The sequence below is a fragment of the Hypanus sabinus genome, chromosome 7 (genome assembly GCF_030144855.1).
Source record: "Hypanus sabinus isolate sHypSab1 chromosome 7, sHypSab1.hap1, whole genome shotgun sequence".
Taxonomy (NCBI): Eukaryota; Metazoa; Chordata; class Chondrichthyes; order Myliobatiformes; family Dasyatidae; genus Hypanus; species Hypanus sabinus.
The window spans coordinates 3,854,622-3,882,190 of record NC_082712.1 but is presented as its reverse complement, the minus strand read 5'-3'; the positions used below and the strand labels follow the sequence as shown (position 1 = coordinate 3,882,190).

The 27,569-nt window shown below is 45.6% G+C and overlaps 1 protein-coding gene across 1 annotated transcript in view; it reads left to right on the top strand.

Moving 5' to 3' along the window:
- LOC132396509 (otogelin-like protein) overlaps window positions 1–27,569 on the top strand; it is a 350,978-nt gene that overhangs the window by 185,602 nt on the left and 137,807 nt on the right. The window contains exons 21-28 of the mRNA XM_059974091.1: window positions 4,989–5,041; window positions 8,354–8,495; window positions 9,476–9,586; window positions 14,047–14,188; window positions 16,812–16,952; window positions 19,439–19,582; window positions 21,173–21,280; window positions 27,403–27,507. Of these exons, the coding sequence (XP_059830074.1) occupies window positions 4,989–5,041; window positions 8,354–8,495; window positions 9,476–9,586; window positions 14,047–14,188; window positions 16,812–16,952; window positions 19,439–19,582; window positions 21,173–21,280; window positions 27,403–27,507 (946 nt within the window). The remainder of the gene's footprint in view (window positions 1–4,988; window positions 5,042–8,353; window positions 8,496–9,475; window positions 9,587–14,046; window positions 14,189–16,811; window positions 16,953–19,438; window positions 19,583–21,172; window positions 21,281–27,402; window positions 27,508–27,569) is intronic.

Here is a 27,569-nt window from a genome sequence, read left to right as displayed (position 1 = left end):
TGTCCAGATCTAGAACATTACTCCTCTCCCCAGTCAGGACAGTGAGTCCGGATTTAGGACATTACTCCTCTCCCCAGTCAGGACAGTGTGTCCGGATTTGGGAATTTACTCCTCTCCCCAGTCAGGACAGTGAGTCCGGATTTAGGACATTACTCCTCTCCCCAGTCAGGACAGTGTGTCCGGATTTAGGACATTACTTCTCCCCCCAGTCAGGACAGTGAGTCCGGATTTGGGACATTACTCCTCTCCCCAGTCAGGGCAGTGAGTCCAGATTTAGGACATTACTCCTCTCCCCAGTCAGGACAGTGAGTCCGGATTTAGGATATTACTCCTCTCCCCAGTCAGGACAGTGAGTCCGGATTTAGGACATTACTCCTCTCCCCAGTCAGGACAGTGAGTCCGGATTTAGGACATTACTCCTCTCCCCAGTCAGGACAGTGAGTCCGGATTTAGGACATTACTCCTCTCCCCAGTCAGGACAGTGAGTCCGGATTTAGGACATTACTCCTCTCCCCAGTCAGGACAGTGAGTCCGGATTTGGGAATTTACTCCTCTCCCCAGTCAGGACAGTGAGTCCGGATTTAGGACATTACTCCTCTCCCCAGTCAGGACAGTGAGTCCGGATTTGGGAATTTACTCCTCTCCCCAGTCAGGACAGTGTGTCCTGATTTAGGACATTACTCCTTTCCCCAGTCAGGACAGTGTGTCCGGATTTAGGACATTACTCCTCTCCCCAGTCTGGACAGTGTGTCCGGATTTGGGAATTTACTCCTCTCCCCAGTCAGGACAGTGAGTCTGGATTTAGGACATTACTCCTTTCCCCAGTCAGGACAGTGTGTCCGGATTTAGGACATTACTCCTCTCCCCAGTCAGGACAGTGAGTCCGGATTTAGGACATTACTCCTCTCCCCAGTCAGGACAGTGAGTCCGGATTTATGACATTACTCCTCTCCCCAGTCAGGACAGTGAGTCCGGATTTAGGACATTACTCCTCTCCCCAGTCAGGACAGTGAGTCCGGATTTAGGACATTACTCCTCTCCCCAGTCAGGACAGTGTGTCCGTATTTAGGACATTACTCCTCTCCCCAGTCTGGACAGTGAGTCCAGATTTAGGACATTACTCCTCTCCCCAGTCAGGACAGTGAGTCCGGATTTGGGAATTTACTCCTCTCCCCAGTCAGGACAGTGAGTCCGGATTTGGGAATTTACTCCTCTCCCCAGTCAGGACAGTGAGTCCGGATTTAGGACATTACTCCTCTCCCTAGTCAGGACAGTGAGTCCGGATTTAGGACAATACTCCTCTCCCCAGTCAGGACAGTGAGTCCAGGATTTGGGAATTTACTCCTCTCCCCAGTCAGGACAGTGAGTCCGGATTTAGGACATTACTCCTCTCCCCAGTCAGACAGTGAGTCCGGATTTAGGACATTACTCCTCTCCCCAGTCAGGACAGTGAGTCCGGATTTAGGACATTACTCCTCTCCCCAGTCAGACAGTGAGTCCGGATTTAGGACATTACTCCTCTCCCCAGTCAGGACAGTGAGTCCGGATTTGGGAATTTACTCCTCTCCCCAGTCAGGACAGTGAGTCCGGATTTAGGACATTACTCCTCTCCCCAGTCAGACAGTGAGTCCGGATTTAGGACATTACTCCTCTCCCCAGTCAGACAGTGAGTCCGGATTTAGGACATTACTCCTCTCCCCAGTCAGGACAGTGAGTCCGGATTTAGGACATTACTCCTCTCCCCAGTCAGGACAGTGAGTCTGGATTTAGGACATTACTCCTCTCCCCAGTCAGGACAGTGTGTCCGGATTTAGGACATTACTCCTCTCCCCAGTCAGGACAGTGTGTCCGGATTTAGGACATTACTCCTCTCCCCAGTCAGGACAGTGAGTCCGGATTTAGGAATTTACTCCTCTCCCCAGTCAGGACAGTGAGTCCGGATTTAGGACATTACTCCTCTCCCCAGTCAGGACAGTGAGTCCGGATTTAGGATATTACTGCTCTCCCCAGTCAGGACAGTGAGTCCAGATTTAGGACATTACTCCTCTCCCCAGTCAGGACAGTGAGTCCGGATTTGGGAATTTACTCCTCTCCCCAGTCAGGACAGTGAGTCCGGATTTGGGAATTTACTCCTCTCCCCAGTCAGGACATTGAGTCCGGATTTGGGACATTACTCCTCTCCCCAGTCAGGACAGTGAGTCCGGATTTGGGACATTACTCCTCTCCCCAGTCAGGACAGTGAGTCCAGATTTAGAACATTACTCCTCTCCCCAGTAAGGACAGTGTGTCCGGATTTAGGACATTACTCCTCTCCCCAGTCAGGACAGTGTGTCTGGATTTAGGACATTACTGCTCTCCCCAGTCAGGACAGTGAGTCCGGATTTAGGACATTACTCCTCTCCCCAGTCAGGACAGTGAGTCCAGGATTTGGGAATTTACTCCTCTCCCCAGTCAGGACAGTGAGTCCGGATTTAGGACATTACTCCTCTCCCCAGTCAGGACAGTGAGTCCAGGATTTGGGAATTTACTCCTCTCCCCAGTCAGGACAGTGAGTCCGGATTTAGGACATTACTCCTCTCCCCAGTCAGGACAGTGAGTCCAGGATTTGGGAATTTACTCCTCTCCCCAGTCAGGACAGTGAGTCCGGATTTAGGACATTACTCCTGTACCCAGTCAGTCAAGGACATACAAACTCTGAACTCTAAGACCTGTAATAGTGACACACCCACGTCTATGGTACTATGGTGCTCCATAATGATCTAGTCTGAACTGACATGAATATTAAAGGCTAGTTATCAGAATTATTGATAATTCTGTTTCAGAATTTGACCCCTGTTTCCACATTCAGTGGATCATTATCATCTGTGATTCCTGCAACCTTCAACAATATTCCACAGAACACATCTTCTCCTTTCAGCATTTCCTCTACAATTCCTCTGGCCTGATTTTCCATTTCCACAGCCCCTCATTTCCATGCATCTCCGGGATCCCTGGTCTTCCAGCATCCAGGGATCCTATACTCTGGGTGAAGCAGATCAACTTGCACTTTCCATTCACTGTACTGTCTCCAGTGCTCACAGTGCAATCTCCTCTGCACTGGAGATGACTTCTGCAAAGGACTTCTCAGCAGCCTGCAAGGGTGTCCATCAGTGTCCAGTTGTCTGTCACTTTAATGGTCCACTCTACTTCCACTGTGGTCTGAATGTTTCTCTGCAAAGTGGTCAGCCCCTCTGCATTTTGTGTCACCAGATTGTGAACATTGGAATGAGTGTGTGTGAAATGATGATTCACCTGGAAGGGGAATTTGGATCTTTGAAGTGGGAGGGGAGATGAGATAAACAGGACAAGTGAGGAGAGGGAAGTTCTCTTTGCTTTCCCATCCTGAGCAAAAACAAAGTTCCAACAAAAACTGCCTGGGCAGAGAATCTCACCTTTCGTCATGGCATTTCAGGTAACCAGTTATGTCAGGACCAGTCATTCCAGCTGTAACAGCAACTCGTGTTTCCCTGTCTGCTGACATTACCTGATCTGTGGAGCGTTTCCAACGTACTCTTTCATTGTAGACTTTAACGACTGCAGGCTTCTGCACCTCTCCATTCCAGAATTGTATTTGATCTCTCCGGGCCAGCAAAAGACAACAACTGTGTACATAAACAACGAAAGAAAGACAATGACTAGAGTGTGGAGAATAGAGTTAGTGAACTTGTGAATCTGGTCTATCACGATTTAACAAAAAGATATTTGGGAACTACTCAGCAAGCCGATGATTTGGGCCAAGACTTTGAATGTCCTGATTCAAAGTGCAAAGTAAATTTATTGTGAAAGTGCATATATGTCACCATATATGTCACCATATATGACCCTGAGGTTAATTTTGCCACAGGCAGTCACAGTAAATCCAATAACTATGACAGAATCAATGAAAGGTAGCACTAACTGTGTGGACAACCGGTGTGCAAAAGACAACAAACTATGTAAATACAAAGAGAAAGAAAAAGAAAGATATAAATAAATAAGCATAAGTATCAAGAACATGAGAAGAAAAGTCCTTGAAAGTTGGAACAGTTCAGTGATGGGGCAAGTGAAGTTGAGTGAGGTAATCCCTTTTGGTTCAAGAGCCTGATGGTTGAGGAGTAATAACTGTTTCTGAACTTGGTGGCGTGAGCCCGAGGATCCTGTACTCTCTTCCCGATGGCAGCAGCAAGACGAGAGCACGACCTGGGTGGTGAGGATCCTTGATGATGGATGCTGTTTTCCTGCAACAAAGCTCCATGTAGATGTGCATAGTGATGAGGAGGGTTTTATTCGTGATAGACTGGCCCATATCCACAACTTTCTGGAAGATCTCAGCCCAAACTGCCTGTTTATTCCCTGCCATGGACGCTGCCCGACTTGCCTAGATCGTCCAGCATTTTGTGTGTGTTGCTCAATATTTCCAGCATCTGCAGAATCCCTTACGTTTACGTCAGAGGAATACTGGCATGGAAAGTCTTTACATCAGAGCTGGAATGACAAAGAGTGCTGCTTTAGGAGAGTTTATGGGCGTGCCTGAAGCAGTGTGGATGGAGGTATAGTCACAATTGCTATAGGAATTTGTTGGCTTGTTATCAAATTTACTAGCCTTTTCTTTTCTCTGGCTAAAGCTACCCCTTGGAGAAGGTGAGTGGGTTAAACTTGTTTGATAAGAAGGTTGACTGTTTAAGAGAGATGTGTTGGGCCCTCAGACCCTCCATGTGGCGTATTAAGGAATCGCGGGACTGCACTTTAAAGATGAGCTTTTGTGAATGAGGAAGAGGGAAGCTGTCAAAATGGCAAAGAGCTTTAGAGGTGATATGGATATAACTGGGAAAGGGTGGAAAGAATAGACTCAAAGTTGGACAAAGTAGACTGTAGTGCTAGAGTAAATAATCTCTTGATTGTCATTTAAAATGTTATGAAGTGAATATGTGTGTAGAAATACACTAATTGCTTTGTATCATTAACTGCAGTGTCTGCAAGGCAGCTGAAATCAACTGTTCTCAAGTTTTAGTTTATCGGAAAGGTAAGCAAACATAGAGGAATGAATATATTAAAATTCTCCATTGCACATTGCAAATTCATTTTTGCTTATGCTTTTCTTTCATCGTTTTACACAAAGCTGCAGGTTCAGTCTCATCAAGGCCCCATACAGTTTCTGTAAGATATCTTTACCTCTGTTTTGTTTCACTGGTGTGTTCAGTTCTTTGCTGCAACAAGTTGGCTTTCAATCACCTGTGTTCGAGCACATCAACAATATATAATCCCTTACCATTTAAAAATTCTCCACTTTATATACTTTGTGACCCAAATTGAATAAGTTCACGTATTTCCGTGTTATATTCCTTTTGCCTTCTTCTTACAGACTTACTTATCTTGACTATATTCCCTTGAAGCCAATGAATAGTTTGACATCACTCTTTATTTTCCAAAAGTTCAACTATATCACATCTACTCATTTCCCTTATTTATTCAACAAGAGATATCCTGAAAGAACTCCAGAAGATCAGCCAAATCCTTTCGTTAGTCCATGCTGATTCTGCTCGATCCTAGTAAACAGGTTGAGATCTGAAATATCTGAAGAGGAGAGACAGAAGAGAATTAATTCTTGAATTGAGATACAAGATATGAAAGACTAATGTTCTGAAATTGAATGTGTAAAACAAATTTCATGAATTATGTGAGTGATGATAAACCTGATTCTGATATGGGTCTCTATTGTGGACTGAAAGGGCAGGGAGAAGGGAATCATGGTTGGGAAAACGGGAAGAAGTGGGAAAGATCAGAAAGTTATTCCGTAATGATCAAAATCAAATGACCTTGCCTGGTGTCTCAGGACTGGGTGCGTCTGCGCCTGTGCCATTCCCATCCCTGGCTCCCTTCTTTGCCACCTGTCCCACAACCCCCACCCCCGCAGTGCTCCACCCCACCATTCCCAACATCCTTTGCTCCCACCATATTTATAAACTTGCTCTCTGCTCTGTGTTGACAAATACAGTACAATTCAAAATTCTTTGGCGCCCCAGCACTATAAAAGTCGCTTTGCACAGTACTGCTGCAATCCACATTCAGTTGTTTAAGTCCCCAGGCAACTGAAAGGGAAAGGTAAAAAGGCAAGTGTATTTCATCACACGAACTGCCTACTAGGATACGTTTTCCCTGGAGCAGATCAGATTAAGAGGGGACATAATTGATCTACATTATATTGTGATCAGTAAAACTTTTTCCCCTTATCAGAATCAACTCAACCTGGAGGTTAACCTGTAGAGTATCCTGCACAATGACTCCCAAGTCCCTTTACATCTCTGCATTTTGAATTCTCTACCCATGTAAATAATAGTCTGGCTGATGGAGGCCTGTATACAACTACCATTAGGGTCCTTTTACCCTTGCCCTTTCTTAACTCAACCCATAGAGACTCTACACCTTCTGGTCCTATGTCATCTCTTCATAATGATTTAATATTATTTCTTATACACAGAGCCACACCATCCCCTCTGCCTACTAACCTATGTTCCCAGTACACCGAATATCCTTGGACATTCAGCTCCCAATGGCGGACATCCTTCAGCCAAGTTTCAGAGATGGCCACAACATCATACTTGCCAATCTGTAGCTGAATTTCAAGATTATCCATTTTATTTCTTGTGCTGCTTGCATTCAAATGAGCTGCTCGATGTCTCTGGTCACAACGTTCTCCAGGACTCCATCACCCACTGGGGCTGAACTACGTCTCTCACTTTGTCAGAAGCATAGAACAGTCCTTGTGTTTACTTCCTCCAGCAATTAATAATAATGTTTTAGAGTAACACACACTAAATGCTGGGAAACCTCAGCAGGTCAGGCAGCATCCCAGGAGGTGAATAAACAGTCGATGTATGGGGCTGAGACCCTTCATCAGGACTGGAAATAATAACATTTTATTAGCTTTCCTAATTATTTGTTGTAACTGCATATTGCCCTTGGTAGGTTCTGCAATAGGATACTGGAATCCCCCTGCATCTCAGAGCCCTTCAGCCTCTCATTATTTCTTTGGTATTCCACTATGTTCATTTTCCCTCTCAGAATAAGCAGTCTTAATTTTTCACACATTGGGCTCCATTCGCCCATTCACTGAACCTATCTATATCCACCTATGACCTCCTCATGCCCTGCTTTCCCATCTTTGAGCCACCAACACTGATCACTATGACTCAACTCTCATCAAGTGGAAAAATGTCTGTGAATTGGTTATGGAGCCCTGGAGTAATAAAGCATAACATGCCCCCCAGAGCAAGGATTCCTTTCCAAAGAAACGGGCATGGAAGAGCAAACATGAGGAAATCTACAGACACTGGAAAGTCAAACAACAGGCACAAAATGCTGGTGGAACGCAACAGGCCAGGCAGCATCTATAGAGAGAAGCGCTGTCCTGACGAAGGGTCTCGGCCTGAAACGTTGACAGTGCTTCTCCCTACAGATGCTGCCTGGCCTGCTGAGTTCCACCAGCATTTTGTGTGTGTTGTTGTTAATGTTGACAGTGCTTCTCCCTACAGATGCTGCCTGGCCTGCTGTGTTCCACCAGCATTTTGTGTGTGTTGTTGTTAATGTTGACAGTGCTTCTCCCTATAGATGCTGCCTGGCCTGCTGTGTTCCACCAGCATTTTGTGTGTGTTGTTGTTAATGTTGACAGTGCTTCTCCCTACAGATGCTGCCTGGCCTGCTGCGTTCCACCAGCATTTTGTGTGTGTTGTTGTTAATGTCGACAGTGCTTCTCCCTATAGATGCTGCCTGGCCTGCTGCGTTCCACCAGCATTTTGTGTGTGTTGTTGTTAATGTTGACAGTGCTTCTCCCTACAGATGCTGCCTGGCCTGCTGCGTTCCACCAGCATTTTGTGTGTGTTGTTGTTAATGTCGACAGTGCTTCTCCCTATAGATGCTGCCTGGCCTGCTGAGTTCCACCAGCATTTTGTGTGTGTTGTTGTTAATGTCGACAGTGCTTCTCCCTATAGATGCTGCCTGGCCTGCTGCGTTCCACCAGCATTTTGTGTGTGTTGTTGTTAATGTCGACAGTGCTTCTCCCTATAGATGCTGCCTGGCCTGCTGAGTTCCACCAGCATTTTGTGTGTGTTGTTGTTAATGTCGACAGTGCTTCTCCCTACAGATGCTGCCTGGCCTGCTGTGTTCCACCAGCATTTTGTGGGCGTGGAAGAGCTCCGATTCAGAACTCACTGTTACAAAGGCGTACAATTATTTTTTACTGAGCTCCTCTGTAGCGGAATTGCCACTGTAGAACTTTAAATCTGCTGGGCTAAAGTTACAATGCTATGTTTCTGATGTGAAATCTTACACTTTACAGAACAGTGCACGAAAAATGAAGTGTACGTAAACTGCACGGGTAATGAAGTTGGGAAGAAGTGCGAGCCAAGCTGTGAGAGCCTCAACAACAAGCAGAACTTGTGCTCATTCACCTGTGAAGAAGGCTGCATGTGTAAGCCAAAGTAGGTGGAGATCATTACCTTTGCCATGAAATATATTGACCGGGGGTACAAGCACCTAGTGAATGTAGAATTAGATTTAGTACCAGAAATGGGAGAATTACATGGAGAAACTGAAGAAGCCTGGGATTGTTCTTCCTAGAACAGAGTTGGTAGGGAGATTTGATCAAGATATTTGAAATCATGAACAGGTTTTAGAAGTAAATATGGAAAAAGCTTTTTCTGGTGACTGGGAATTCCTCAGTGGCAGTAGATGGAGCAAAAATTGTTTGGTGCTTCCAGGAGACTTTCATGAAATCATACCATAATTCCAAACAAACGCATCTCCAACCTCCTAGACCCAGGACTCAGCACTTGTCGTTGTAACTGGATCCTTGACTTCCTGACCATTAGTAAGTTGAGGCATCATCAATACCACAACACTTGTGTCCTCAGCCCCCTTCTTTTCAAATTATAAATATAGGGACAGCACAGTATTGTAGCAGTTAGAGCAATCCAGCGATAACTAGTCACTGTTCGATTCCCACCATTGCCTGTAAGGAGTTCGTTAATTCTCCCTGTGACTACATCGGTTTCCTGCGGATGCACGGCAATGTTAGTGGTTACTGCAATCACCTCACAGGCTAGTGATAACTAGTCGGTGTTCGATTCCCGCCATTGCCTGTAAGGACATGGTTTTCTCCCTGTGACTACATGGGTTTCCTCCGGATGCTCTGGTTTCTCCCCACGTGTCATAAGAGACATGTCCAGGGTTAGGGTTAGGGATAATAAGCTATCGGCATATGTTGACCCTGGAAGAGTGGCAAACTTGCAGGCTGCCCATCGCACAGTCCTTGTTCATTTGATTTGACACTTCACTCGATGTTTTGATGTACATGTGACAAATAAAACAAATTTCTTTTTAGTCACCAGACATAGTAGGACTAATGACCATCTGAAATGTTACTGTTCCCAGTTCTTATTGTATAACATTTTTCCAACAGCTTTGTTCGAAGCCCAGAAGGTAGATGCATCAACAAGAATATGTGCCCATGTAAACATGATGGCATGCTATACTTTCCGGGAGAGATCTTCCTGGACAACTGCAACGTGTGGTAGGTTCTAAACAGTGGCTGATTCTTTGAGCTTGGCTTGGAAATTTGTTTGCATATTGTGATTGGATACGCACTGCTCCAGAATTGTGAATGGCTGTGAAGAGAAAATGAGTACAGACGTTTCAGCTCTAAGGACACAGATATAACATGGCTGACAAAAGAATCAATCACAAGGGACTGCTCTGTGGTCTGTAAACTGAACCGGGTTTAGTCCTGGTGGCTTGGGCAGCCCACGATATCCACCTGTTTGATCAGTTGACAGATGGACATGCCAGGTAGTCAGCCAGTGTTGTAGTGGCATCAGCACTGGACTTGAGCTGAGTGGTCCTGGGGTCAATTGGCACGCTCCTTGCACGCTTTCCATCAGTTCTGGGTTGTGTTGAGCTAGCAACTCAGCCTCGTTAAAAAAAAAGACAAAATGCTAAAGAAACGGCTAGGTTGTCACCCAAGGCATAGAGAGGAACATGATAACATCTACCAGGTACGACATCAAACATCTTAAAGTCAGCCAAGCCTTTTAATTGAATTGAATTGACTTTATTTCTTACATCCTTCACATACATGAGGAGTAAAATCCTTTATGTTATGTCTCCGTCTGAATGTGCAATTTATAGTAATTTGTAATAAATAGTTTGTGCAACAGGACAGTCTATAGAATTGAAATACCACGTGAGTTAATCAGTCTGATGGCCTGGTAGAAGAAGCTGTCCCAGAGCCTGTTGGTCCTGGCTTTTATGCTCTGGTATCATTTCCCAGATAGTAGCAGCTGGAAAAGTTTGTGGTTGGGGTGACTCGGGTCCCCAATGATCCTTCGGGCTCTTTTCTTACACCTTTCTCTGTAAACGTCCTGAATGGGACATCAGATGGGAAACAGCCATCGGCCCGGCCAAACTGGGTAATCGCATTTTGTGTGGATGCTGTGTAATGTAGCCCCAGTTACAAACCCACAACCCAAAATATCAGACAGTTCACCAAATGCAATTAAATGATTGAACATTATGAATCTTAATCTGAATATTGGGTTAGTAATGAAAATTTTAAAAAGGGCCCAAGCCAAGTCAAAGTCTCATTGGAGCTCACTCAGTAGTCCTTCTTCCCCCATTGGGCTCCTGCGAGTGTCATCGACACTGCACTCCGTCCGGTGGGCTACCAGCTCTCTCCACACACGTCTTCCCTCTTCATCTCTCCTCTACAAAGACCATGAAAACAACATCTTTCCAGACTGACAAGACACAGCGACAGTCTCTTATTGGCGAACATGCATCCCGCTGTCTCCAGCCATAACCCAAACATTGCTGCTACCTCAGCAGTGAACATTACAGAGAAGCCATTTCATTAGCAGTGAAACCTTACAGCACCATACATTAGGATTTGGGGGCCCATGCCAAACTTCTTCAACAGTCTGAGGTGATAGAGGTGCTGTGGTGTTTTTCTCACCACACAGCCGGTGATGTTTATGCCGAGGAATGTAAAGCTGCTCACACTCTCAACCCCAGATCCATTGATGTCTATAGGGGTGAGCCTGTCTCCATTCCTCCTGTGGTCCACAACCAGCTCCTTTGTTTTTGCGACATTGAGGGAGAGGTTGTTTTCTTGACACCACTGTGTCAGAGAGATGACTTCTTTCCTGTAAGCTGCATCATTATTGTCTGAGATAAGGCCAATCATTGTAGTGTTGTCAGCAAATTTAATTAGCAGATTGGAGCTGTGGCGACACAGTCATGGGTATACAGTGAGTAAAGGAGGGGGCTTAGTACACAGCCCTGAGGGGCTCCTGTGTTGAGGGTCAGAGGTGAGGGAGCCCACTCTTACCAGCTGCCGGTGATCTGACAGGAAGTCCAGGATCCAGCTGCACGAGGCAGGGTGAAGGCCGAGGTCTCTGAGCTTCTTGTCAAGTCTGGAGGGAATTATGGTGTTGAATATTGAACTGTAGTCCAAGAACAGCATGCTCACATAAGCATCCTTCTCTTCCAGATGTGTAAGGACAGTGTCCCTGTATACATAGTACGGTGGCTCCTGCGTCATCTGTCGATCAGCTGTGTCAGTAGGTGAATTGTAGGGGTCCAGTGTGGGTGGTTGCAAGCTGCAGATGTAATCCTTGACTAGCATGTGGTGAACTATGTGCCTGTCTGGACACGCCCCCTGCTGACTGCTCCTGTGGCTCCTCCCACAGGCCCCTGTATAAAGGAGATCTGAGGCCTGACGCTCGGCCTCAGTCTCCAGGACATAGTATGATGGACACTCACTCCTGGTTCCTTCTTCCAGTCAATAAAAGCCGATATCTCGCCTTACGTCTCAGTGTGAGTTATTGATGGTGCATCATGGCATTTGCTTATTATTGACAGGACGCTAGTCAGTCAGACACGTTACCTTGGTCTTGGGACAATGGTGGATGTTTTGAAGCAGAAAGGCACTCTGCACTGGGACAGGGAGTGATTGAAAATGCCAGGTGTGCTGAGCACACCCTGAGTACTCGCCCTGGGACGCCGTCCGGTCCCGCAGCCTTGCGACTGTCCACTCAGCCTCAGAGATGACCGTGGTGCAGGTCACTTCGACAGCTCTCCTCGGGGGTTCAGTGTTGCCGATATCGAACCGAGCATAAAAAAGATTTAGCTCATCTGGGAGAGAGGCAGCCATGTTAGAAACACTACCGCATTACACTTTGAAGTCTGCGATGGTGTGCAGACCTTGCCATAAGTTACATGCATTAGTGCAAAGTTGTGTCTGGGTCTTGTCCCTGTGTTGTCGTTTCGCTGCATTGATGACTTCGTGCAGATTGGAGCTGCGTTTCTTGAGCTCTAGCTGATTACCGGCAACGTCAGCTCTGCTTTGTGTGGTAAGTGCTGCTCGCCCGGATCTGTTGAACCAGGCTTCCTAGTTTGGATAGACCCTGACCGATTTCTCGGGGACCTCATCCTCAATGCACTTCCGGATGAAACTCGAGACCCCATCCCTGTACTCGGAGAGATCCTCATCATGGAAGACTTTCCAGCTGACGTCATCAAAGCAGTCCTGCAGCATGGAGGCGAGATTGGTCAGACTAACTGTGGACGGTTTTAACTATGGCTGCCTCTAGTTTCAGCTTCTGCCTGTACGTCAGCAGAAGCAAGATGGAGGAATGATTCGAGGACCCAGAGGGCTCAATGGTGTGGTCCGGTATCTCCTCCATCAGCCAGGTCTCCACAAAGCACAAATCATTACATTCCCTTGTTTCCCACTGAAAGGAGTTTGTGGCTCTCGGTTGGTACAGCTTATTATCCAGGGACTGAACGTTAGCCAGGAATAGGCCAGGGAGCAGCGGCTGATTACCACGCTGTCTCAACCTCACCAGGCGCCATCCCTTCTCCCTCACCTCTGGCGCTGTTTCCGAGGCAGCGGCGGTGTAATAAATGAGCCTCCCGTGGATCACATAAACAGCGGTTCCCAGCATCGGAAAGCTGGCACATTGTGGGAAAATGCCAACTTCCCGACATTCTGAAGAGTCAGTCAATCATATCTGATGTGACTATCAGCTTCTTGAGCAGGAAATGCGAAGGAAATTGCAGAAATTAGCCACACAGTAAAGTTGGCACAGAGCTCAGAATATGGCTGCCGTACACAGAACCATCTTGTTGTTTAAACGGGTGTATATGCTCTGGCTGAATGCACAAAGGAATATTGTGCCACATCAGAGGGTAAAGATAGATAACCACATGACCTCTGCCCCATCAGTTAGAGCTGGAATGCTGACTGAAGTGCATCGGTAAGGCTATGAATTTGTGCATGCACATTTAGGGAGGTGCTCGCACTGCAGTTTCATCAAAAGCAACAAAGGGGGTGTGCACGACAATAGGGACAGAACTGAGATACAGGGAGGTCGTGCAAGCACACCCACTCCAAAACACGTTTTTCCTTTTGGAAGGTGTGAGGGAAAGGATTCCACAGGGAGGGACCGTGAGGGAGAGGATTCCACAGAGAGGGACTGTGAGGGAGCGGATTACACAGAGAGGGACTGTGAGGGAGAGGATTCCACAGAGAGGGACTGTGAGGGAGAGGATTCCACAGAGAGGGACTGTGAGGGATAGGATTCCACTGGGAGGGACTGTGAGGGAGAGGATTGAGGATTCCACGGAGTGGGACTGAAAGTGAGGGAATTCCACAGAGCGAGACCTTTGCCTATAAACGACTTCACTGGTTGCTGGGCTCAGCTGGGCCCTGATGAATTACAGAGTCCGATTTAGACTGGAGTTCCAGTGGAATTTGGTTTTGTGATCAATGTAGACAAGGTCCAGTCGCCTGACATCTCAGGGGTATCAATAAGCTGGCAGCAGTGTAGGATTGCTGGGCGACAGGGTCCTGAATGATCACCCTGGTAACGTACAGCTGCTGCACCCAGGGATGCTAACCCTCCATTATAGCCATATCACATGTGCCTATTTAAATGGCGTTCGCCATTTCAGCAGCTCTCTCTGTCATTCCAGCACGTGCCTGGGAGGACTGGTGAACTGCAGAGAAGCTGACTGCAGCAAGACCTGCGTTGCCTATGGCGAGTCCCAGTACGTTCTCTTTGACAAACTTTGGCTGGAATATCAAAGCAACGACTGCAAAGTTTTGCTGACTGAAGTGAGTATTCACTTATTGCTCACAAATCTGCCTTTCTGTCTGATCAGTCGTCTCTGGGTGAAGACAGGAGATTCTTTGTCATCCGCAGTGAGACTTTGAATGAGAATGTCATTGGCAAGTTTAGTAGGGCACCAACATTGATGCTTCAGTGACCCCCGACCCCTTTTAAATCTTTCTCCTCTCATTTTAAACATGTGCCTCAGACCCAGGGCCATCAGTGCACCATATTGGTTAACCCTTTCCTGTCATCGTTCTTGCGAACCTCCTCAGCACCCTCTCCAATGCCAGCGCATCCTTTCTTAGATAAGAGGCCCAAAACTCCTCACAATACTCATTTATCATCTGACATATAAAGTCTCAACATTACATCCTTGCTCTTATATTTTAATCCTCTTGAAATGAATGCCAACATTGCATTTGCCTTCCTCACCACAGACTCAACCTGCACGAAGACTCCCAAGTCTCTTTGCACTTCCAATTTCTAAATTCAGTCTCCATTTAGAAAGTAGTCTACACTTTTATTCCTTCTACTGAAGTGTCTGACCACACACTTTCTGACACTACATTCCAGCTGCCACTTCTTAGTCCAGTCTCCTAATCTGTCTGCAGACCCGCTGATCCCTCAGCTCTACCTGCCCCTCCAGCCCCGGTCACACTGCCACGGGAACTGGGATATCAAGGTGCCAGTGCTGAACGGGAGTGCAAGACTGGGGGAGTCTAAAACTCAGAGGCACCGGTTTAAAATGAGAGGGGATCAGAGAAGCAACTTCCTCACACAGAGGTGAGCAGGCAGTGAATCCGTGGAAATGAAACAGTCGGTGTTTCAGGCTGAGACCCTTAATTAGGGCAGGAGCCAGATAACAGGGCCCCCTTCCTCCCCCACCCACACAGCTTCCCCCTCACCGATCTGCAGCCAACTTGTACTCCCCCAACCCCCACCTACTTACTCTTAATCTGTCCCCTTTCTTTGCAATTCTCATGAAGGATTTCGGCCCGAGCTATCCAGGAATATAGGACCACCAGACTCAAAAGCTGCTACTTTCTCCAAGCAGTAAGGCTGATCAACACCTCCAGCCACTAACCCACCCCTCCACCACTACCTTATCAACTCCTATCAGAGTCACCGTATGTACAGATGCACCTGTGCCTAGTGTCACTTCATATATATACACACACACAAATAATCAAAGTTCGAAGTACAGTTACTCTCAAAGTATGTATGCATTATATCTGTCATATGCATTTATATTTATTGTGTTTTTATCTTTATCTTACTGTGTTTTTTGTGCTGCCTCAGATCCGGAGTGACAATTATTTTCTTCTCCTTTACACTTGTGTGATGGAAATGACATTAAACTGTCTTGAATCTTGAATCAGAATCAGATTTAATACCACTGGTAAATGTCATGAAATGTGTTATTTTGCAGCAACAGTATTTTGCAATACAGGATGATAATGAAATACCAAATTACAATAAGATGTGGTGCTTAAATCAATGTTACTTACTGTGGATTTCAGCTGAACAGGAATATTTGATGATTCCCATTGGAGCTGTGGGCAACAAGTTGCCCCTTATTGGCACCAGCTTTTCCAATCCTTCTCAGATGAGTTTCCATGCTGTCTCACTTTACTATCCTCTTCTCAAAGACATTTAAGGATGAGCTATAAATGCTGGTATGGACATATATAGATACATAGGCATCCGTTAGACCCGTGAGACTGTGGATTTGCACCTTGGAAGGTTTCCAGGGCACAGGCCTGGGCAGGGTTGTATGGAAGACCGGCAGTTGCCTAAGCTGCAAGCCTTCCCCTCTCCACACCACCGACGTTGTCCAAGGGAAGGGCACTAGGACCCAAGCAGCTTGGCACCGGTGTCATCGCAGAGCAACGTGTTGTTAAGTGCCTTGCTCAAGGGTCAAACACGCCGCCTCAGCTGAGGCTCGAACCAGTGACCTTCAGATCACTAGACCACTAGGCCACGCGCCAACTATGGTATGGATAATGACGGTGAGATCCATGGAGAATGATGTAAAAGTATCTTGAGAAGTCACCTGGGAGAAGGTCACAAAGAATCTGGATCAATGAAGTGAATGGGCAAAACATTATTCTCTGCCTGTGGGGAAATACAAGGTTGTCGTCTTTGGGAGGAAGAATTGAGAGGCTGAGTCTGTTTTCCCTAGAGCGGAGGAAGTGACTGTGTATTAAATTGTGAACGGTATAGCAGGTACCCTTTCCCCAGACAAAGGTGATCAAAATGAGAGGACATGGTTTAGGGTAAACGACTTTGAGGAGTTCTTTACCAGAGAGGGGGTGTGCCTGGAATGCACGGCTGGGGAGAATGGTGAAAGCAGAGCTACTGAGAGCACTTACAAAGTGACTAGGTGAGCACTTGATCACTTAGGCATACAAGGCTATGGGCTAGTGATAGCCCATGGGATTAATATAGAAGGGTTGGCATGGGTTTGGTGGGACGAGTGGCCTCTAAGATGCTGTTGATCAAACGGATAGAAACTGGAAAGAGTGGATGAAGGGCAAAAGTAAAGACAAAAACTAATTATAAAAGGAATTTTTAACGAAGCTTTTCTAAGATGTTTATTCTACTATGTTCTTTCTGTTCTAATAGTCAATGTCGAACACCACAGACGTTCCCTTCAAGGTGGAGGTGCAAAATGCTGCCTGCACCAGCTTTGGAAGGGGCATTTGCAGGAAGAATGTTTATGTCACTGTTGGCGCTGTTACCCTAACACTGGATAGCACAGATGGGGTGAGAACCACCACCTTTTGTAAAGTGACGTAACAAAAAGGGGTGCAATGTGGTCAAAGTGTACGTTAGGCCAGTTAGTATTTACACTGAGAACAGATAATTCAGAGTAACCCCTTGTTTGGAAATGGAGGGCAACTGAGACCTTTATTGGAATTCAACGGGGGGGGGGGGGTAAAGAATTAAACCTGAGGTTAATTGTATAAACAGGGCTTCTGGAAGAAGGTGTAATTGGCACTAATTATGGATCCATCTCAAATCAGCCTGTTCGCCTGATCACATCTGGAGCAATCTCTCTGAGAAAAGGAATCATTTAACACTTTACGTTGAGTTGTAGAACACTACTGCACAGAAAGAGGCCTTTCAGCCCATCTAGTCTGTGCTTCTATTAATCTGCCTGGTCCTGTCAAGCTGCACTTGGACCAGAGCCCTCCATACCCCTCCAACCCATGTACCTAACCAAATTTCTCTTAAATGTTGAAATTGAATGCACATCCACCAGTTGTGTGGATAGCTCATTCCACACTCTCACCACCCTCTGAGTGAAGAAGTTTCCCCTCGTGTTCCCCTTAAGCATTTCACCTTTCACCTTTAATCCATAACCTCTAGGTATACTTCAGTGGAAAAAGCTTGCTTACCAAAGCCTGAAAGTATTTAGTATTTTCCTTATCTATACGCCCCATAATTCTGTAATGCTCTATCAAATCTGCCCTCTTTCTCCTACACTCCAGGGAATAAAGTCCTAACCTATTCAACCTTTCCCTGTCACTCAGGACCTCCCGAAACTCAAGTTCATTTACAGTTCATACCAGAGGAAGGCTATGGGCTGGTTCAGACAAGGTGACAGTGGACTGTTAGAGATTGCAGTGATGGAGCTGCAACAGCTGAGCACTCCTTTTCAATTCCAGTTTTTGCACGTTGTGAACACCGATTGCCCTGCTGGGAGTCTGGTTAACAGCATTAGTGTACAGTGAGTGGCCACCTGATTAGGTCCAGGAGAGGAACCTGGTGTGGTCTTCTGCTGCCGTAGCCCGTCCACTTCAAGTGTGCATCCTGAGTTGCTCGTCTGCACACCACTGTTGTAACATGTGGTTATTTGAGTAACTGTCACCTTTCCGTCAGCCACCCTCCTCTGACCTCTCTCATTAACAAGGCAGTTTGTCCACAGCTCACTGGATGTCTTTTTTTGTTTTTCACACTATTCTCTGCAAAGATCCAAAGACCAGTTGTGAAATTCCCAGGGGTTCAGCAGTTTCTAGGGTGCTCAAACCACCCCATCTGGCACCACGGTCAAAGTCACTTCGATCACATTTCTTCCCCATTCTGGTGTTTGGTCTGAACAACAACTGAACTTCATGACCATGTCTACGTGCTTGTATGCATTGAGTTGCTGCCACATGATTGGCTGATTAGATATTTTCATTAACAAGTGGTCACTGAATGTAATAAGCTTTCTTTTGCTTTCAATATGTGCCTGTAAGGGGGTTTCTTCTTTCTTTATGTTACTGCGTGTGTTAATCAAAATGGCTTCTTTGTTTTGTTAAAAGTAAAAATGCTTCTTTGTTATGTTAACTGGTGAGAGAGTGCTTTCTCTCGCAGCTTGTTTGGGTTATAGTTGCTGAAAACGAGAATTGTATTCATTTGTTAACCAATTGGGACAGATGTTATTCTTTCTGGTGGGTCTGTAAGCTAGTGTTGCGTGGGGCCTTTGGGGAGTCAGTGTGAGGGGGTTAGAGGGAGAAGACACGATGTTGTAAGCTGGGTGATGGAACGGACCCCAAGCGGGGGTCCTGGGCCCAGGGTTTCCGGTGAGGAGAGGAGTCGAGGACAGATTTGTGTGGAGCGTCTGGTCGACCACCATGGTTGGTCCCAGGCGGCGGGTCGAGGAGGTCGGAGGGGATCAAATGGTGGCAAGAAGACTTCGTTAACTGAGCTCCAATGGTTGTGCACGAAGTGGTTGGACTTTGATAAGTTTGGCACCTTTTCTTTATTTTCTTTTCCTTCATATATACATCTACACAGCATCTACACAGGCTGATTACCAGTCTGGCAGGCCCAAAGGCTGCTCCCCCGAGACGGAAGCGAGCTGAGCGAGCCTGAGGCCTACCAGGGGGCAACAAGCCTTTTTAGAATTTATCCAAGTGCAGGGTTATGCACTTTGGGAGGTCAGGTTCAGTTAGGATGTGTAAATGATAGATTACAAGTACTGATGCATAGAGGGACCTTGGTTGAAAGTCCATCGCTCTCTGAATGTGGCAATACAGGTGTCCCCAGCAGTGAAGGTATGTGGTGTTGTTAAATTCATAGACTGAGGCAGTTCATTACTAGTTCAGTTGTTTTAGCACAGCACGTGGCAGAATGGCCTGCTCTTGCATTGTCTTCCATGTCCTGTCTGGGGTTTGCCTAAAACAAGAATCCTCTTGTCAAAAATATCAGTATCAATGAAATACAGATTTAGCCAGCATTGTCCTCTCTCTCTGTTGCCACAGATCATTCCGTATCCAGAAGACCCGAGCTCTCCATTCCGAATATCTCATCTTGGCTTCTTCGTCATTGTGGAAACTGTAGTCGGCCTGACCGTATTGTGGGATTTACAGATGCAAGTGCTAGTTCAGATTAAACCTGAACTCATGGTGAGGTCATAATTCTTAAAATTAAAAACGAATATGCTTGTTTTACTTTTGCCCTGTATTTAATTGAGTAGCCGTGAGCGCCGGGTGAATGCACCTTGTGCGTTACGCTTGTCACAGTGCTCAGCTAGTTATTCCCCCACCTGTAGATGGTGGAATGGGCAGATCGGGCTATTGAAGGAACAATCCCTGTTGCACAGGTAGGTCATAGACAGGCATCGTAGGAGGGCTTAAAATATCACTCAGAGATTTGCAATCCTTCCTTCCATTGGATAATGACTGTCCAAAACCTCTTGGTCTATGTGCATGAGATGTATTTTTTTCCTGTTTATCCAAATGGGAAACTTCTCTTTCTCATTAGGAAAGTTTTAAAGAATCTCCTGCCCCAACAGGAAGGTTGATGGTGTTGGGGAGTGTAGAAAGTTGTCAGAGGTTAAAACAAGACATTGACTGAGCTGAGAATCAGCAGGTGGAGTTCAATCCAGTAAAGTGCAAAGTGATACAACAAACACAAAGTGCTGGAGGAACTCAGCAGGTCAGGCAGCATCTACGGAGAGGAACAAAAAAGTCAACATTCCTGGAGAGTCTCGGCCCAAAACGTTGACAGTTTGTTCATTTCCATAGATGCCGCCTGAACTTCTGAGTTCCTCCAGCATTTTGAGTGTGCTGCTTTGAATTTCCCACAACAGCACGATCTCTAGAGTTATTGATACACGTTGTAAGGTAGAACTTGATGGCAGAATACAGGGTTAACCGCAGGATTCTCAGTGTGGAGGAATAGAGGGATCTTGGGTTCCACATCCATAGATCCCTCACAGCTGAGGTACTAGTTGAAAGGGTGGTTAAGAAGGTGTATGTTGTGTTGTCCTCACAGTACACTTGGAATATTATGCTCAGTTCTGGGCATCTCACTATAGGAAGGACATGGAGGTTTTAGAGAGAATACAAAGGAGACTGACCAGCATGCTGCTTGATTGGAGAACATGTCTTATGAGGCTAGGCTGAGCGAGTTAGGGCTTTTTACTTTGGAACAAAGGAAGATAAGAGGAGGTTTGTTAAAGGTGTTTAAGATGATGAGGCATAGAAAGAATGGACAGTCAGCACCTTTTCCCGGGCTGGCAATTGTAATAGTGGTAATGGAAATGGTCTTATGAAAGGTAAATCAGTTTTAACTAATGCGCACACTTTGATGATGTGGCTCTCAAGGTAGAAGAAGGTCGGCCACTAAGTTTGCTACATTTATGAAGTTTTAAAAGATCATTGTCCCAATCTATGGTAGCAGCCTGCTTTCATGAAATAACCTGTCTAACACTATTCTCCATATTCTATTCTGCAATCAATCATCTTTGCTGGTATTTATTTTGGTATTCAGTTTTGAAACTTTGAAAAGCAGTATTTTGGCTCATTAATTTCTTACTTATTATCTTCCTGGAAATCATATTTGGACATTTTTCCAAGTTGAACTTCCTTTTTAAACAGTTAGCTTTTGTTTGTATTTTTCTCATGCATTGTAGCTTGTTGACTGAGAATAATCATTGTACAAAAAAGAATTAAGCATGGACCTTTGTAATAATTATCTTTCTTCTTCTCCAGAAATATGTGCATGGTTTTTGTGGAGAGGGAGATGAATCGGTGTCAGCTCATCTTCACAACATCAAAACACTTGGCTCAGATTATGGTAAACAGTGGGTTATGTCCACGGTGAGTGTCAGGGTTCTTTGGGAAAAGGTGTTCCCCATTCTTCATGTTATTTTAACATGGGGTCAACCGTCAGGCAAGGACAACAATTTCTCTACCTTCAGATCTGGGTTTCAGATCTCCTGAGGAGTTCAGCTGTGATAACTTGTGTACCACTTCCTCAGCTACCTTTCTACTTATATACTTGTGCTGGTGTGACTATGATATTTCACGTGTACTGAGATGCAGTTTGTTTGTGAGCTGTCCATTCAGATCATACTTTCTTCCCCCTACCATCGAGCAGAAGATATAAAAAGCACGTATGACCATGCTCAAGGATCGCTTCAATCCCACTCTTAAATGATTGTTCACTAATTCCCCAGTATGATAAAATAATCTCTTAACCTCACAATTTACCTCATTATGGTCTTTTGCCTTATTGTGCCTGCACTGCACTTTCTCTCTAACTGTAACGCTTTATTCTGCACTCTGTTATTGTTCTCCCCTGTACTGCCTCAATGCGCTGTGTACTGAAGTGATCTATGTGGACGTCATGCAAAACAGAGTTTTTCACTGGGCATCAGTACACATGGCAGTAATAAACTAATTTACCAATGTAAGTAACAATCACTATATTCTGGAATGGTCCGGAAGACTGGAAAATTGCAAATATCACTCCAGAGAGGGAGGCTGAAGAAGGGAGGAAGATGATAAAATAGGCCAAAGACGGCATGGTTTCCTCAAGGGAAAATCTCGCCCGACAAATCTACTGGAATTCTGAGGAAATAACATGCAGGACAGACGATGGAAAATTGATGGATATTGTGTACTTGGATTTTCAGAAGGCCTTTGACAAGGTGCCACACACGAGGCTGCTTAACAAGCTACGAGCCTCTGGTATTACAGGAAAGAGTCTAGCAAGGACAAAGCGTTGGCTGATTGGCAGGAGACAAAGAGTGGGAATAACCCTTTCTGACTGGCAGCAGATACTAGTGGTGCTGCACAGGCTGTGTAGGGACCACTTCTTTTTATGTCACATGTCAATGATTTGGATGATGGAATTGATGGCTTTGTGGCCAATTTTGCCATGATACAAAGATAATGAAGGGCAGGTAGTGCTGAGGAAGCAGGAAGGCTGTAGAAAGACAGACAGATTAGGAGAATTGGCAATGAATTGGCAAATGGAATAAAGTGCTGGGGCGTGTTTGGTCACGCATGCTGGTGGAAGAAATGAAAGCATAGACTGTTTTCTGAACAGGGAGGAAATTCAAAAATGAGAGGTGCAAAGGGGCTTGGGAGTCCTTGTGCAGGATACCCTAAAGGTTAACCTCCATGTCGAGTTGGTGGTGAGGCAAATGCAATGTTAGCATTAATTCTGAGGACTAGAATTTAAAAGCAAGATGTAATGTTGAGGCTTGATAGAGCACTGGCGAGATCTCACTTGGTGTATTGTGAGCAGCTTGGGCCCCTGGTTTAGAAAGGATGTGCTGACATTGGAGAGGGTTCAGAGGAGGTCCGTGAGAATGACCCTGGGAATGAGGAGAGTTCGATGGCTTTGACCCTGTACTCGGTGGGATTTTGAAGAACGTTAGGGGCGGGGGAGAAGCTCATTGAAACCTGTCATTATGTTTGGAAGTGGTCTAAGTGCGGAGAGAGAGACTGAAGCAGGTGAACTGTTCGGTAACTTTAATGAGACCTGTTGTGGAATTTAAAGAAAAACGATAAATGCTCGGCCAGCAGGGCTGTTAATGAAAACTCAAACTGAAAGTTAATCATCAACACTGGAAGCATTAGCTAAACACTAAATGAATACCACTCCTTTACAGCGTCAGTCAAAACGGTAACCCTTTTACCCAGACAGGTACGAGGGTAAGCAGGGAGGACAAGACTAGAATGAAAAGGGAGTTAAATGTCATCAGAACGAAACAGTAAATAGCTGGAACATGCATATTCATGAGTGCAGTTGTCATATTCAGCCTGGCTGTACAGGCACATGGAGTCTATGGATGATTAGGGCCCCCTCCCTTGGTGCTTCTCCTGAGGCACCACAGACCTGTACCTGCCGGACGTCCTGGTTGAGAGTTTTGTCAAGAATTGCATCGGCCGTCGCTGCAAATGTTCCTGAGGACCATACCCCTCCCAATCTACCAGGTATTGGACCTTGCCCCACTCTCAGCAAGATGCCAGAATGTGTCACACAGTACAGAGCAGGGAGGAGGGGGAAGTGGGGTGACTGGAGCCAAGGGAGAGGTGGTAACCAGCTTGAGCTGGGAAACATGGAAACATGGGTGGATCTCCATTGATGATGGTAGACGCACTCTATACAAGACCTTGTTGATAGCCCTTTCCACTACAAATAGTCCCACATAGCATGGGGCCAACTTGTGGCTCTCAACTTTCAGGGGAAGATCCCTCGATGCCAGCCAGACCTTCTCTCCTGACTTGAAAGGCCTCACCTGTTGGTGGAGCTGATCAGCCTGTCGGCCATGTTGTTTCAGACAGCACACAGCAGCAGAAACTCCACATCAGTCTCCTGGCCAAGGAAGAGCACTGGCTGGAAACAGTTCTGGCATTTTAAGGGGGAATGCCCATGGAGGAAGACTGGAGGTTATTGCGGGCGGCCTCTACCCAAACCAGCAGTGAGCTCCAGAACATAGGACAAGAGGGAAGGCAGGCAGGGTTGTCTCCAGCTCCTGGTTTACTCTCTCAGTCTGGCTGTTAGATTGGTGGTGGAAACTAGATGAGTGTCTGGCTGTGGCTCCAACAAAAGAACATACAATACTTCGATAATAAATTCACTTTGAACTTTCAAGGACAATCCAATTGTCCTTGAACCCCTCTAAGCTGATCAACACCTCCACCCACTAACCCACCTCTCCACACCCCCAACCTTATGTGCAGACACTCCTGTGCCTGGTGTCACTTTATGCAGATAAGCTATCTTATTTAATTATATTTATTGTATTTTTTATTATTCTGTTCATTGTGTTTTTTTCTGCTGCATTAGATCCAGGGTAATAATTATTTCATTCTCCTTTGCAATGTGTACTGGAAATAACATTAAACAAACTTGAATCTTGAAGTTTTGTGGCTAATCCTATGGCCATTTGGAAATCCTTTCTTCTCAATCTTACAATCTCAGATTTGGCTCTCTCTCTCTATTAGGCTACAATCCATAAAACCATAAGATATAGGAGCAGAAGTAGGCCATTCAGCCCATTGTCTGCTCTCCCATTCAATCGTGGGCTGATCCAATTCTTCCAGTCATCCCCACTCTCCTGCTTTCTCCCCATACCCTTTGATGCCCTGGCTAATCAAGAACCTATCTATCTCTGCCTTAAATACACCCACTGACTTGGCCTCCACAACCGCTCGTGGCAACAAATTCCACAGATTTACCACCCTCTGACTAATCTCTCCGCATTTCTGTCCTGAAGTCGTGCCCTCTTGTCCCAGAATCTCCTATCATAGGAAATAATTTTGCCATATCTAATCTGTTCAGGCCTTTTAACATTCAGAATGTTTTTATGAGATTCCCCCCTCATTCTCCTGAACTCTAAGGAATACAACCCGAAAGCTCCCAGATGTTCCACATACGGTAACCCTTTCACTCCTGGTATCATTCTCGTCAATCTTCTCTGAACCCTCTCCAATGTCAGTATATTCTTTCTAAAATAAGGAGGCCAAAACTGCACACAATACTCCAAGTGTGGTCTCACAAGTGCCTTATAGAGCCTCAACATCACATCCCTGCTCTTATAGTGATTATAGTTCTATCTCCTTTACAATAGCATTGCAAGTTAGAAAAGTGTTTAATTGGAGTAAGGGGGATTATGAGGCTATCAGCCAGGAAACTGGATGGTTAAATTGGAAACGGTTGTTCTCAGGGAAAAGTACAGAAGAAATGTGGCAAATATTCAGGGGTTATTTGTGTGGAGCTCTGTATAGGTACGTTCCAATGAGACAGGGAAGTTATGGTAGGCTACAGGAACCGGGGTATACAAAGGCTGTAATAAAACTAGTCAAGAAGAAAAGAAAAGCTTACAAAAGCTTCAGAGAGCTAGGTAATGTTAGAGATCCAGAAGATTATAAGACTGCTAGGAAGGAGCTTAAGAAGGAAATTAGGAGAGCCAGAAGGGGCCATGAGAAGACCTTGGTGGGCAGGATTAAGGAAAATCTCAAGACATTCTACAAGTATGTGAAGAGCAAGAGGATAAGATGTGAAAGAATAGGACCTATCAAGTGTGATAGTGGGAAAGTGTGCATGGAACCGGAGGAAATAGCAGAGGTACTTAATGAATACTTTACTTCAGTATTCACTATGGAAAAGGATCTTGGTGATTATAGTGATGACTTGCAGCAGACTGAAAAGCTTGAGCATGTAGATATTAAGAAAGAGGATGTGCTGGAGCTTTTGGAAAGCATCAAGTTGGATAAGTCACCTTGACCGGATGAGAAGTACCCCAGGCTACTGTGGGAAGTGAGGGAGGAAACTGCTGAGCCTCTGGCGATGATCTTTGCATCATCAATGGGGATGGGAGAGATTCTGGAGGATTGGAGGGTTGCAGATATTGTTCCCTTGTTCAAGAAATGGAGTAGAGATAGCCCGGGAAATTATAGACCAGTGAGTCTTACTTCAGTGGTTGGTAAGTTGATGGAGAAGATCCTGAGATGCAGGATTTTTGAACATTTGGAGAGGTGTAATATAATTAGGAATAGTCAACATGGCTTTGTCAAGGGCAGGTCATGCCTTACGAGCCTGATTGAATTTTTTGGGGATGTGACTAAACACAATGATGAAGGAAGAGCAGTAGATGTAGCGTATATGGATTTCAGCAAGGCATTTGATAAGGTTCCCCATGCAAGGCTTATTGAGAAAGTAAGGAGGCATGGGATCCAAGGGGACATTGCTTTGTGGATCCAGAACTGGCTTGCCCACAGAAGGCAAAGAGAGGTTGTAGATGGGTCATATTCTGCATGGAGGTCAGTCACCAGTGGAGTGCCTCCGGGATCTGTTCTGGGACCCTTACTCTTTGTGATTTTTATAAATGACCTGGATGAGGAAGTGGAGGGATGGGTTAGTAAGTTTGCTGATGACAGAAAGGTTGGAGGTGTTGTGGATAGTGTGGAGGGCCGTCAGACGTTACAGCGGGACATTGATAGGATACAAAACTGGGCTGAGAAGTGGCAGATGGAGTTCAACCCAGATAAGTGTGAGGTGGTTCATTTTGGTAGGTGAAATATGATGGCAGAATATAGTATTAATGGTAAGACTCTTGGCAGTGTGGAGGATCAGAGGGATCTTAGGGTCTGAGTCCACTGGACGCTCAAAGCAGCTGTGCAGGTTGACTCTGTGGTTAAGAAGGCATACAGTGTATTGGCCTTTATCAATTGTGGTATTGAATTTAAGAGCCGAGAGGTAATGTTGCAGCTACATAGGACCCTGGTCAGACCCCACTTGCAGTACAGTGCTCAGTTCTGTTCACCACACTACAGGAAGGATGTGGAAACCATAGAAAGGGTGCAGAGGAGATTTACAAGGATGTTGCCTGGATTGGGGAGCATGCCTTATGAGAATAGGTTGAGTGAACTCGGCCTTTTCTCCTTGGAGTGATGGAGGATAAGAGGTGACCTGATAGAGGTGTATAAGATGATGAGAGGCATTGATCGTGTGGATAGTCAGAGGCTGTTTCCCAGGGCTGAAATGGTTGCCTCAAGAGGACACAGGTTTAAAGTGCTGGGGAGTAGGTACAGAGGAGATGTCAGGGGTAAGTTTTTTACTCAGAGAGTGGTGAGTGTGTGGAATGGGCTGCCGGCAACGTTGGTGGAGGCGAATACGATAGGGTCTTTTAGGAGATTGTTGGATAGGTACATGGAGCTTAGAAAAATAGCGGGCTATAGGTAAGCCTAGTAATTTCTAAGGTAGGGACATGTTCGGCACAACTTTGTGGGCCGAAGGGCCTGTATTGTGCTGTAGGTTTTCTATGTTTTTATATTCTATACCTCTAGAAATGAACGCCAACATTGCATTCGCCTTCTTCACAACCAACTCAGGGCAGTAATTTCCAGATCCCATTGTCAATACTATTTTATATTGTGCTCGAACCTGATTAAATCCACGTTCTTATGTTTCTTTCTCATCACAGTGCAAACCTCTTCTGGTGGACATTCCGAAAGCAGAGGACATTGGTTACGCAGAGACTCAGTGCAATCAGCTATTGGGTAAACTGTTCTCCTCATGTCATCAAGAGGTAGGAGTCACAACTCATGCTCAACCTTTACAACTACAGAAACATACACGATGCCAAATTGT